Source organism: Natator depressus, chromosome 7 (genome assembly GCF_965152275.1).
Source record: "Natator depressus isolate rNatDep1 chromosome 7, rNatDep2.hap1, whole genome shotgun sequence".
In the NCBI taxonomy this organism is placed as follows: Eukaryota; Metazoa; Chordata; order Testudines; family Cheloniidae; genus Natator; species Natator depressus.
In genome coordinates, this window is record NC_134240.1 from 90447093 (window position 1) to 90460511 (window position 13419).

At 41.5% G+C, this 13419-nt stretch overlaps 1 protein-coding gene across 2 annotated transcripts in view; it reads right to left on the reverse strand.

The window, feature by feature from the left end:
- Positions 1 to 13419, reverse strand: part of PANK1 (pantothenate kinase 1) — a 38221-nt gene that overhangs the window by 14885 nt on the left and 9917 nt on the right. For both annotated transcript variants that reach the window (XM_074959986.1, XM_074959988.1), the window contains exon 2: positions 7725 to 8077. In XM_074959986.1, the coding sequence (XP_074816087.1) occupies positions 7725 to 8077 (353 nt within the window). The remainder of the gene's footprint in view (positions 1 to 7724; positions 8078 to 13419) is intronic.

A 13419-nucleotide genomic window follows, 5' to 3' on the forward strand; every position in this document is an offset into this window, starting at 1 on the left:
GCAATGCCATATTCTATGCCTTCCCCACAATAGGTCATTTCCAAAGATAGGCAGGTTCCAGGGTTAGACAGAGGGGTACAGGGGTGTGCTGGAGAAGTCAACAGATGCTACAAAAGCCAGTTTTTAGAACAGAGACCACTCCATCTCCATGCCCACCCCCAAATATAGTACACCTGCTCAAAGAGTATCTTTTTCAAATGCTTTCATCAAGGCCTTTTTGGCAGGTGTAATAATGAACAAAGGGAGACCTGGTCACACCCAAGGGGGGTATAAGTTGACTTGACTCCAGGGAGAAAGAGATGACACACGACAGTTGTCACCAGGGAAGTGGCAGCTGACAGGACCCTGACACTGTGAATAGGGCCTTTACTGATTGATTCCCCCCACCAGTATAGGGGAACATTTCTTGCTTTTTTGGGAAGGTTTAAGTCCTTGACAGTAGTAAAGTAATTATCCTCAGGAAAGTCTGACCATGCTGGATCAGAGTTGAAATTTCTTTGTAAGTAAATGACATGTTTGAGGCCAGATCTACACTACAGAGCTATATTGGTATAACTACATCACACAGGGGTGTGAAAAATCCACACCCGTGAGCAATGTAGTTATACCAACCTAGCCCCCCCCAGCGTAGACAGCGCTCCATCAATGGGAGAAGCTCTCCTGTCGGTGAAGGATCATCTTCACTTGAGCACTACAGTGGTGCAGCTACATCGTTTTAAATGTAGACCTGACCTCAGACTCCAATAACAAAGAATAAGATGACACAGCTCTGTTCAGGAACATCCATGGATAAACCTGAAATATTTGCAAGGACATAGGCAGGTCCTAATGAGACCATCAGGGCAGAGATGAGTATACGCTTTTAAGTCAGAAAGACACATATACAAATTCAGTTGTATTTGTGTTTTCAAAACCAATTCAAACAGTTACTAATTTTTTGGGTGTTCTATATAAAATCTGAATTTTAGAATCCCTTCTAAATATAGCTTAAAGTTACAGTTGTTCCTTTTTGAACTATTCTTGGAAATATGTAAACTTATTTCTAATATTTTGTATTTTGCAAGTGCATTTTTAAACCAATTGTATCAATTGCAATAGCCCCACTTGCTACAGCTCCGGTTTTTGTTATGCCTTCTCTCTCTTCCAGGCCTCATTCTAATTTTTCCATTTGCTTTTGTATAACAGATCATAATATACCTTTTCCATCTATCTCCCTCTCCCACCGCTATAACTGTGTTCTCCACTTCCTCCCCTAATATTCTGCCTCCTCCCCACAAAAATCTCTCTGAACCTACTTCTCTTCTAGTTTACCTCATTTCTACTCACCGCCATTCAGAATTTGGAAATCTGTCCATACACTTACAAGCCAAAGAACAAGCCATACTAGCAACAAACTGACGTGAATGATGGGTGGGGTTCCACTATTCAAGAACAGTCCCATTCCAAGCTGTTGAGAAAGGGGAGGTGGCTAGGATACCTACCAAGTGCTATTCCTGAACCTCCCTTGGGAGGATCCATCTTTTATATCAGCCTGCAGAGAGCAGGTATCTGATAAGTTTTAAGATCCTCTCTCCCCCAACCTCCTTTGGAAGCTGGAACGAATAAAGGAGCATTTTCTGTTCTCCTCACCAGAGCTTCCTGGCTGCTAAGGGTGATGGTGACAATAAGAGTTTTCACTACTTTACCTTTCCCAAGATTGCACTGTTCACTCCTCTGCCCCAAGGTTACAGCTTCTAGCCTTCTCCAGCAAAAGAGTAAAACTAATAAGAATTTTGTCAGTATCACAGCTGCCCAAAGGATTCTGAATAGCAGTAGTGAACCTGACACCATTCGTCTGTATCTTGGAGAGCTATGGACAGCAATAGAGACATAGGGAGCTGTCTTTATGTAGTCAGCATGGCACCCATCAATAATTTTTTCACATCAAGGTGATCTTTGCAATCATCAGGGCTTTTAAAACAAAAGCTCAGATTCTCCAGTAGTTGATGGCACTCTTTGGGGAATCTTCCTAATGGGTGTGGGCAGGTGGACTTTTCAAGCCCTGCATAGAAGGTATATATCAAGATTCTATCAGTAACAAAGAATAGCCTTTGGGGAATAACAACCATGTAGTAAATAATCGCTGAGCAGACTTTCCCTATTCTCATTTATGTGCACTTTTGCTCCACTGTTTCATATTATTTTAAAAGTAGGTAAATGTACATTATAAAATTAACAGACGTACACCAAGACAATTCACACCTCTTGAATGTATTGATTTATACTTGTTCACAATTTAATGAACACACAAAAATATCATTCCAGATTAAAATGACTAGAAATAATTTATATGGACATGTTTTCATTACACTCAGAGTGTAAATGTAATATGGAAATATTTCAGCTTTCAGGACATGACAGGATCCACCATCTGTCAGAAAGCAGTCTAACCCTAGTACTTTCCACTGCAGTGACTGACACCACACTCCTAGAAACAGACACTTTGAATATGCCTGAAAATGCCTAAGGTTGTTTTAAAAGAGAGAGTGTTTACAAATCAATTTTAAAAAGGTTAGAAACTACCTTCCCCACTCCCACCTTGGTAAAGCGCCTAAAGAGCTTCCAGTGTTATACTGTTAGATTGATTCTCTATAGAACAGAGAGCAAGGTCCCCACCTAGACCCACTGAAATCAATAAGAATTTTGCCACTAACTGCAATGGAAGTGGTTCTGAGGACAGATTTATAATTCACAAGCTAAATAAATATGGTACGGAAACATGGAAGTTTTTTTTATAGAAATGTCAAAGATTTGGAGGCACATCTCAAGTGTCTTTCAACTAGACTTACTCTGTAACATAAGCCAAGTGACAGAGTAAGTTATTTCTTGTTATATTACAAAGCATTTTACTGTGGAAGAAACAAGCATTTTGGATAGACAGGGTATTCCAGAAGAAGGTAAAGAATTTTCAAAGGATTTATACTGCAAGTGAACAAGCAAAGAATCCCATGTCCTCTTTATAGACATAACCTGAAATATGGAGCCTGCAACCTAAGCACCCCCTTGCAGCCACGGCTCACTCTGCAGGACCCTGCCTTTGATTTCCCCCTCTTCACTGGGCACCAAAGATCCACCTAATTTTTCCCTTTTACTGGGGCCAAAGTACCTCAGCTTTCCACCATAGGTGACACGGCAGGGCTCCTCCACAGCTTAACAAGGACTCTCTGACATGCTCAGTAAGTAAATTTATTTGTCCAAACATAGGCATGTAACAGACCACCCTCCCCCGCCCACAAACCCCCCCCGCACAGTTCCTCAGCTCTCCCTTTGTCCTAGGATTTCATGGCTTATCCTGCCAGTGGGGTCGCAGGTAATCCTGCCACTTGCAGCACCCCATTCCTAGCCAACTCTGCTCTCAGCCAATTCTGCTGCCCTTCAGGGCAACCTTCATAGGCACCTAGCCTTTGGTTCCTCTCCCCAGGCAGTCTGCCACAATAACTCCTCCTCATCCCGCCCTCTTTAAAGGGCAGGGAGGGCTGTACCTGGAGTGATAAAGGCCTGTAATTAGTCTCAGTTGGGCCTAATAAACACTGACACTGGGATCTGGGCCTGGTCTACTCACAGGGTCCAGCTACCCTGTGACCTATTACTCATGAAGAAGTCGGTGTAATACAGACCAATGAAAAATGGTCAGAACTGAGTGACAAACTTTATAAAGAGAAACTGCCAGCACAGCTAGCTCCCAAGAACAGCAGTGCTGCCTGCAAGTAAATGTAACCAGTAAAATAATTCAGGAAAGAAGGAAAAAGGCCAACCTGAAAATTCTGCCATATTACTGACTCATTCTTGTTCATGTTCCTCACGGAGTATTATATATTGCCCTCTGGCTGATAAGCCTATTTCTGTGGTTTCACTGAAGAGATGAATGAATCCAACTGGATCCTAGAACTTCAAGGAAGAATGCTCAAATGCCAGGAGCATTGCAGCAATGGCCTGGGGGATTATCAATCATTTTTGCCCAGGACCACAGGATGGACCCCAGGCACTCCTTTCTCCTGCACTGTCCTAAGTCACCAGGGTTTACAAATGGCCTACATCAGAGAGGGAGGCTACAGCAAATCCAGCTGACCGTGGCATGGAAGATTTTTACCTGCCTCCCTGTTTCTGAGACTCAGGTCTTGTCTACATTACCTGCAGGATCAAAGGGCAGCGATTGATCCAGCGGGGGTTGATTTATCATGTCTAGACTAGACGCGATAAATCAACCACAGAGCACTCTCCTGTCGACTCCAGTATTCCACCGGAGTAAGAGGTACAGGCGGAGTCGACGGCGGAGCATCAGCTGTCAACTCACCGCAGTGAAAACACCGCAGTGAGTAGATCTAAGTACATCGACTTCAGCTACGTTATTCACGTAGCTGAAGTTGCGTAACTTAGATCGACCCCTCCACCACACACAGTGTAGACCAGACCTAAAGGTTTCATTTTCAGAGGTGATGAGAACTCACAGTTCCCACTGACTTTATTTGGAATTCCAGGTGCTTAGCACCTCTAAGAATCTGCTGTTGCAACTCAGAATTGGAACAGCTCCAAATGGTGAGCTATTTGGTGATGGTACAGGACTGCTTTCAGGCAGGCAACCTTCTTCAGTGTAGCTCTAGCTGACATTGAGTTTTTCTGGTCCTCTGAATCGAGTATCTGAGGAAGAAGGTTCAAGTGTGTAGTTTCTGCCAGTTGAGTGCGGACCCAGTTTTGCAGACAGAGATTCTGGATGAGGTTTGCTGATCACATGCAACAGTCCTTTGTCCCTTTTGATTTGTGGAAGCCAATGGGGAGTGCTTGGACCCACTATGGCAAAGGCCAATAATGCAGGAAAAATGTTTCCAGGCCCTAGAAGCTATACTATATCACTTCTCCAGTGGTCCCATAAACTTCGGCAAAAATAAAGTTTGATTTTAAAATGATGTTTTAGCCCCTAACATTTTGAATATGTTGAGGTAAGGGAATCTTTTTATTTTCAGTGTAATATTTAGTCAGTTATTGTTTTAATTACACATCTACACCTGGATTGGATGGGGTAGTAATGTTGTATCTGTAGCTACTAACCACTTCACCTATACCTGAAATTAAGAACATATCACCCCTTCCTAAGAAATCTTCACCAGCTTCCTGTTTTGTTTTATGAATGTGGCAACCATTATTCCGACTGATGGAAGAGTAGGCTGAACAGCCAGACCAATCACTGTGGAGAGATATGAAATGGGGAACTGAAAAGTTAATATTTGGGAAATGGAGAGAATAGGAAGGAATAAGGGTACTTGAAATCAAATCTGTGGAAAATATTTAAAGCTAGAAGGGAGATTTGGAACCTGATTCTCCAACAGGCAAGTAGTAGTGATTCTTTGGGGAATAAAAGAAAGCAGCAGCAATACTAAAAGTTAAACTACTGCTTTTGGATTTGAACATGTTATTTTGCAATAATATGGCAGACACTTTCCTGCTAGAGCTGTGCAATCCTGAAGGACACTAGGTTGTACAATTCATGGATATTTAGAAATACTGTTATGAAATACAAAAATAAATGTTACAAGGGGGAAATAAATACAGAAGTAGGCTACAGAGGTTAAACAAAGCATTTTACCAATATTCATAGCTCCATGGATTTACATGCATGCAGATTAAACACTTTCTATGAAAGGATGCATTTAAATTTTTGTTATATGCATCCCCATAGTTAGATTATACATTACAATTCATTACAGTCTGCATGTAAAAGTATCAGGTGTGCAAGAAACTCAGACAATGACATTTCAATGCTTCAGGACACAGATTCTTAAACTGTGGTCCATGACAAAATAAGCCACTGTGCAACCTCTTCTCTCTGATGTAGACCTTGCCACTATTATTCATGCTCAAAATAGATTGCCACGATGTACAGTATAGGTGGATACAACTCAGGATGATTCAGAAGCTGAATAAGCAGGCTGCAGCATTCTGCACTCAGTGATGCTGCACATTGGCAGTACTTCAGACTTGTGTTCTGGGGGATGTCATGGCTTCTAACAAGCTTCTGGATGGACTTCAAGGTGTTGATTTTAACTTATCAAGCTCTCATTGGTTTAGGACCTAATTGCTCTCCCCCTGTGACAGACTGTTATAGCTGAGATCAGCACGGGCACTGGAGCTTCCTCAATACAAATGATGGAGCGCAGCTGGCAGGGCCTTCTCTAGGATCGGTCTTCTGTTTTGAAACTCACTTCCCACACCCACTCAAGCTGTCAGAGCCCAGATTTTTTAGCCTTCCCTGCAGGCTGCAAAGGCCTTTTTTTTCCCCTCTTGTGTAAGGCTGATGAGAAGAGAGTGGGCCAAGATGAACATATTTATGGGAAGTCCTTTGCTTATTTAGTAATTTTAGTGTATTAGATTGGTTCCCAGAACCTAGGACGAGCACCTGTAAGTTTTAGAAATTTGAGACATATTAATCTTATGAGCTATATGTGATGACCATGATCGGACTCACAATACAGTTCACTGGAGGTCAAAACAAATGGATCAAGAGATTGCAAAAGGGTAGAGCAGGACAGAAATATCTCCTCCCCCTTTTCTCATCAGGTTGGACAAAAATCAATGGATTTGAAAAAATCAGATTTTTTTAAATTTAAAATGGATTTTTAAAATTTAAACTTTTTTCTTTTTTAAAATAAGCTCATTTAAAATTTAAATTTGAAATGATAACATCTGTTAAAGACCTAAACTTACTATAAATCTATTAAATTCATTTAAATTAAAATAAAAAACAAATTAAGCAGTATATGTTTGCACTGGCTAATGACCTGGAACTGGCATCTGTTGCAGTGTAATGCAGCTTTTGGCAGTCTTTTTCAGATACAGAGAGAATAATTTTATTCATTTAAGTTTATTCAACTACTTCAAATCAATGACTATAGTCCATTCAAAGTTAAGAAGCTGACTGGGATTTGAAAAAAGGAGGAAAGCTTGTTTTCTTCTTCCAATATAAGAATGAAAACTAGGTGATGACGATGAGACCTAATTCTAAACTCCTGAAGGACATGGTGACCAGAAACAATTAGTTCAATGCATTAACAACAGATATTTCTGTTGTGTAATAAATCACTTGGTTTTAAATTCAAAACATGTTTTGATAATTTTATTTTTTCTTATGTATCCAGCAGATCTACAGTAGCCTTATTTAACTCATTAAATCATTTTAAAATGCTTTGGATAGAAATTTTAATTCAATTAAAAATGCATCCAAACAGACCTTGACACAAATCACAAGTAAAATAATTAATCATCATCTAGTAAATAAGAAATGCATTTGCTTAAATAAATCCCCCTGGTTAGCAAGAAAAATACCAAATTCAGTGGTAAAGGGTATACGTAGTTGCAAATTGATGATATGTTTTAATGATTACCAACCAAAGAGAATCAACCTCTCTTTAATAACTAAAGTACAAATGAAAAACGGGATTATAAACGATTATTTAAATCAAGGTCAGCTTGCTTATTTAAATCAATCCACCCAGTTTCTCACCCTAAGGAAGTATTGTTCTAAATCTTCCCAATTAGCAATTCTTTAAGTTAAAAAAGTGACTGTCTAGGAGTGACACAGAGGTAATTTTATTGAAAACTTTAGCTAATAGAAAGATTTTCATATATTTGGTTTTGGAGAAGGACTCACAGATAGATGCTCCTTAGTGAGATTATGTGCATTTCCCACATACCGTTCTGAAGTCCTCTTCAAACTTGTAAGCCCCACCTCCCGTGGCACAAAGTGTAGTGTGCAGGCTGGAGAAGTTCTTTTCACTACCCATCTGTATGAACCTATGCATGGCATAGGTGGGAAAGCGGATGAAGTGCAAATTCCCTTTGCGTCCACACATGGTCAAGTTTTTCAGTTCAAGATGGACATCGCGAATGCCAGTTTTACCATAGGCTGTATTGGAAGTCAAGTATTTCCTAATGCTTTTCAGGTTTTCTACTTCCTCCTGTTCCTCTTCTGCTGTAATGTCTTTTGGTTCAAAGTAGACCAGTTTAACCAATGTTCCCCCAATATCCATTCCGAACCATGGGAACGCTAGGAAAGGGAAAAAAAAAGAGAGTGGTGCCATAATTATCTTAGTTTATCATATTACTTAGAGTATCTATAGAACTGAAATTCAAGTTAGGAAAGTTTACAAGATCAGTCTGATCCTAAGGACTGCTGGACACTTGCACCTACCAATTGCAGTTATTGGTCATGATCAGATCTCATTCATGAAACCTCAGGGTTAAAACAAAATTTCAGAGAAACTGAAAAACAAGCCTCTAGGCACTTCCCCAAACATATTTTTCTTTGGAGAAATATAATCAGATGTTATGATTATATTACTGAAAACATCTATCTATCTTGGCACTAGAGATCACTACATCTTCAAACAGGATGCTTATTGAATTTCTTCTACTTTGAATCCTAGCATTGCTAAATTAAAATGGATTGGGGGAAATGAAAAAGGAACAGGAAAGTGAAGTTTTGAGTCATGCTGGCAGTGCATGACAACTACATTCCCTTTCCTCTCCCCCTTGTCCTACTCTGCTCTTTATTTGGGAAATAAGCTCTCCAGAAATGGTGTCTGCCTTCCCATCTTTGACATCGATAAAACTGCTGAAGCTAAGATGCCTAGGCTGACCAGCTGCTCCAAATTTGTTAAGTAATCACACTGGCATGGCACATTTTCTTCTTGACAAAAGAAAGGAAGAAAGGAAGAAAACACCAGCAAGTAAAAGAATTAGTGATACTTTATTTTGGTGCTTAAAAGCTCATGAGCCCATCCCTCAAACCAAACCCCAGTTTCTGGACACAGATTCTGTGTATTATTTGTTCCTCATGATCTCTATGCACGGAAAATACTACTACTCAGACTGCAGCACATCTTCCCTTCACCTTCAGCATGCACCATGGGCCAAGTATAACAAAGGTTTCACTTTATCAACAGCAGGAAAAACATTAAGTGTTCCATACAGCAGGCAGCCAATTTGGCAGAGAAGCCTATCTATGGATGAGAAAGTATTCCCACCTGTAAGTAAGGCCCTATCAAATCCACGGCCATGAAAAATGCGTCACGGACAATGAAATCGGGACTCCCCCTGTGAAATCTGGTCTTTTGAGTGCTTTTACCCTATACTACAGGGATTTCACAGGGGGAGACCAACGTTTCTCAAACTGGGGGTCCTGACCCCAAAGGGAGTTGCGGGGGGGTGGGGGTCACAAGGTTATTTTAGGGGGGTTGCAGTATTACCACTCTTACTTCTGTAATGCCTTCAGAGCTGGGTGGCCAGAGAATGGTGGCTGTTGGCCAGGCACCCAGCTCTGAAGGCAGCGCCCTGCCTGCACCAGTGTCGAATTAAAGGGTGGCAATACCATACCATGCCATGCCACCCTTACTTCTGCGCTGCTGCTGATGGCACCTCTGCCTTCAGAGCTGGGATGCCAGCCAGCAGCCGCCGCTCTCCAGCTACCCACCTATGAAGGCAGCGCTGCCATCAACAGCCGTTCAGAAGTAAGGGTAGCAGTACCACAATTCCCCCTACAATAAAAAACCTTGCGACCTCCCCACAAAACTCTTTGGGGCGTGAGGATCCCTACAATTACAACATCGTGAAATTTCAGATTTAAATAGCTGAAATAATTAGATTTACAATTTTTAAAATCCTATGACCATGAAATTGAGCAAAAATGGACCATGAATTTGGAAGGACCCTAACTATGAATCAACTACAGTTCATCTGTTGCTCAGAGTGAACCATCCTGCCTCTCTCATACAGCAGTGGCAGGCAAGGGCATAATTTGCCTCTTAATTTCCCATTCTGAACCTGACTGTCCTTGGTGGCAAATTCTCCTGGCACTACTTGTGCCTTTTCTTGGAGGCTCTCTTTTAATTAACTTTCCTGTTAAGATAAAAACAGCCCCCACTCACCCACACCATGGAAGGCAAAGACCCAGACATGGCCTGAATACAATTTCTACCACTGAGTTTAGGTCATGCTGTTTCCTGAACCTTGATTACATTTCAAGGAAGTTTTCTTGTTTCTAATAATTACCTCCCTTCTCTTCACAGGCCGAAATGACCTCCCAGCCTTCAAATTCTTCAAGTCATACTACTTTTACAAAGTTTATCAACTGACACTCCTAGGCATTTCCAGGGCTTTGAGATTGAATCACCACCAGGAACATTATGGGTCCAAACAATATTTTCTGTGCCTGAACAAGTCCACTCACTCCTACTTCTTGTTCAGCCAATCGCTAAGACAAACAAGTTTGTTTACATTTACGGGACACAATACTGCCCGCTTCTTATTTACAATGTCACCTGAAAGTGAGAACAGGCGTTTGCACGGCACTTTTGTAGTAGCATGGCACTTTTACATGCCAGATATACTAAACATTTGTATGCTCCTTCATGCTTTGGCCACCATTCCAGAGGACATGCTTCCATGCTGATGACGCTTGTTAAAAAAAATGCGTTAATTAAATTTGTGACTGAACTCCTTGGGTGATAATTGTATGTCTCCTGCTCTGGTTTTACCCACATTGTGCCATATATTTCATGTTATAGCAGTCTTGGATGATGACCCAGTACGTTTCATTTACGAACACTGTCACCGCAGATTTGACAAAACACAAAGAAGGTACCAATGTGAGATTTCTAAAGATAGCTACAGCACTATTTAGCACAGTTTAAGAATCTGAAGTGCCTTCCAAAATCTGAGAGGGACAAGGTGTGGAGCATGCTTTCAGAAGTTTTAAAAGAGCAACACTCCGATGTGGAAACTACAGAACTGAGCCATCAAAAAAGAACACCAACTTTCTGCTGGTGGCATCTGACTCAGATGATGAAAATGAACTTGCGTCGGTCTGCACTGCTTTGGATTGTTATCGAGCACAACCCATCATCAGTATGGAAGGTCCTCTGGAAGGGTGGTTGAAGAATGAAGGGACATATGAATCTTTAGCACATCTGGCACAAATATCTTGTGACACTGGCTACAACAGTGCCATGCAAACACCTGTTGTCACTTTCAGGTGACATTGTAAATAAGCAGCAGGCAGCATTATCGCCTGCAAATGTAAACAGACTTGTTTGTCTGAGCGATTGGCTGAACAAGAAGTAGGACTGAGTGGACTTGTAGGCTCTAAAGTTTTACATTGTTTTGTTTGAGTGCAGTAATTTTTTTGTACATAATTCTAGTTTTGTAAGTTTAACTTTCATGATAAAAAGATTGCACTACAGTATTTGTATTAGGTGAATTGAAAAGTACTATTTCTTTTATTTTTTACTGTGCAAATATTTGTAATCAAAAATAATAATATAAAGTGAGCACTGTACACTTTGTATTGTGTGGTAATTGAAAGCAATATATCTGAAAATGTAGAAAACATCCAAAATATTTAAATAAATTCTATTAATTTTTTTAAAATAGCATGACAGCCCTAGGTTAGAGTAGATTTTAATTCGTGCAGGATCATCCCCAGTTGATTGAAAAGGTCCAATGTGAACTGGACATGACTAAGGACTCACTTCCTGGATCTGCTTCTTACTAACCAATCATTCAAGAATGGGAAGACATGAATGCCCCTCCTTCTGAGATAGGTCGCTACCCACCATCATGTATGTGGTAAAGACGTGTGGGACTGAAGACAGGCCAAAAGGAAGAACTTTGTCTTGATAGTGTTGGCTTGCGACAAGGAATCTCAGGAACTTCCTGAGATCTGGGAAGACTGACATGTAAAAATAAGCATCTTGGAGATTGAGAACAGCAAACTGGTTGTTGTGATTCAGTGCAGAAATAATAGCAGCCAGGGTAACCATGTGGGATCGCACATATTTGATGTACCTGGTGGGACAGCAGCAGCAATTGAGAATAGGTCTTATTCCTTCCTTGGACTTGGGGATCAGGAAACACCTGGAGTAGCATCCCTTTCCACCATGCTGATGAGGAACCTCCTGTACAGCTCCCAGCACACAGAGTCTGAATCTGCTGAAGAAGCAGTGACTCATAAGAAGGGCCCCTGAAAAGGGTACGGGATGGAGGGAAAGACAAAAATTAAATGGAGTACCCCAATCCCACACTGCTTAGGACCCATCTGTCAGTCGTTATCGCTTCCCCAAACACTGCAGAAGTGAAACAGCCTGTCCTCAAACTGAAATGATGAGGTTGAGATGTTCACAACTGGTCTGCTGCTCTCGATATGCAAGGCAAATAGGCTGCCTGGCTGAATGTGGAGGGGGACAGAGTGGCTGGGTAAAACTAGAACCCAAAGATCTCCTCCTCTGAAACTTATTCCACTTTCTGGAGTAGTCTTGTCTCAGTTGGTAAGGTGTCTGCCTAAAATATGGTTGAGAGCAGTACTGCTGCTGACTGCCAAAATTATGTCTCCTTGTTGCTGGAGTATAAATTCCCAAAGAGCACAGATTTGCTTGAGAGTTCTTAAAAGAATATAAAGTTTCATCCATTTTGCCTGAGAATAGAAGTTGACCATTGAAATGTAGGTCTTCAACACACTGTTGGCTAGCTGCTGCTATTTCTGCATTCTGCAACCACGATGCTCATAGTGACCACCAAAGTCATAACCCTGACAACCATATCAGCTACGTTCAGGGCCGATTACAAATAAATCTTTGCAACCAAACTCCACAACAAATGCCTCAAACTCCTCAGTAGAGGATTTGGGTAATGTGTCCATAAACTTGGCTACAGAGTCCCAGGTCACATTATTTTATTTGGATATCAGTGCCTGCTGGTTTGCCACTTGCATTTGTAAGGAGGCAGTCCAATAAGTTTTCCTGCCCATGAGATCCAACCTCTTTGCCCTCAAGCATGGGCTTGTACTTCCCTTGATGTGACCTCTCATTGGCTCCCTGAGATCAAGGACTGAAGAATGTCCACTAGCTTACATGTTTTTTCTCCTGCACAAATTCAGCCTATATACCTAAGGCTGAAGCCAATCATCTAAGGAGGTCCTGATGTGCCACAAGTCCTCCGTTATTGGTGAGGAAGCCAGTAGCGTCAGCACTGGGGCCAATGAAGAAGTCAGCACTCTGAAGATTGGCAGGGGCAACACACTCACTTGATACCAATGCTGAAAGACACCCCACACTGGGGTTGGTATAGATCCCGACACGATCTGCAATATGATCACCGGTGGTGCCGAAGATGACTGCTGTGCCAACGAACCCCCTCAGAACTAGTACAGGCGGCCTTGACTGAGTACTCAGAGTGATGTGTGGTGCTGAGGATGGTGCTGGCAGCTGGAACATTTGTGTAGTTAACCCAGACCATGCTGTCACTACTGAGGAAGTCGCTGCAGCTGAATGTTTCTGGATAACTTGAGAATCAGGAACTGAAAGGCATAGCAGATATGACGTTGCTTGGTATGCC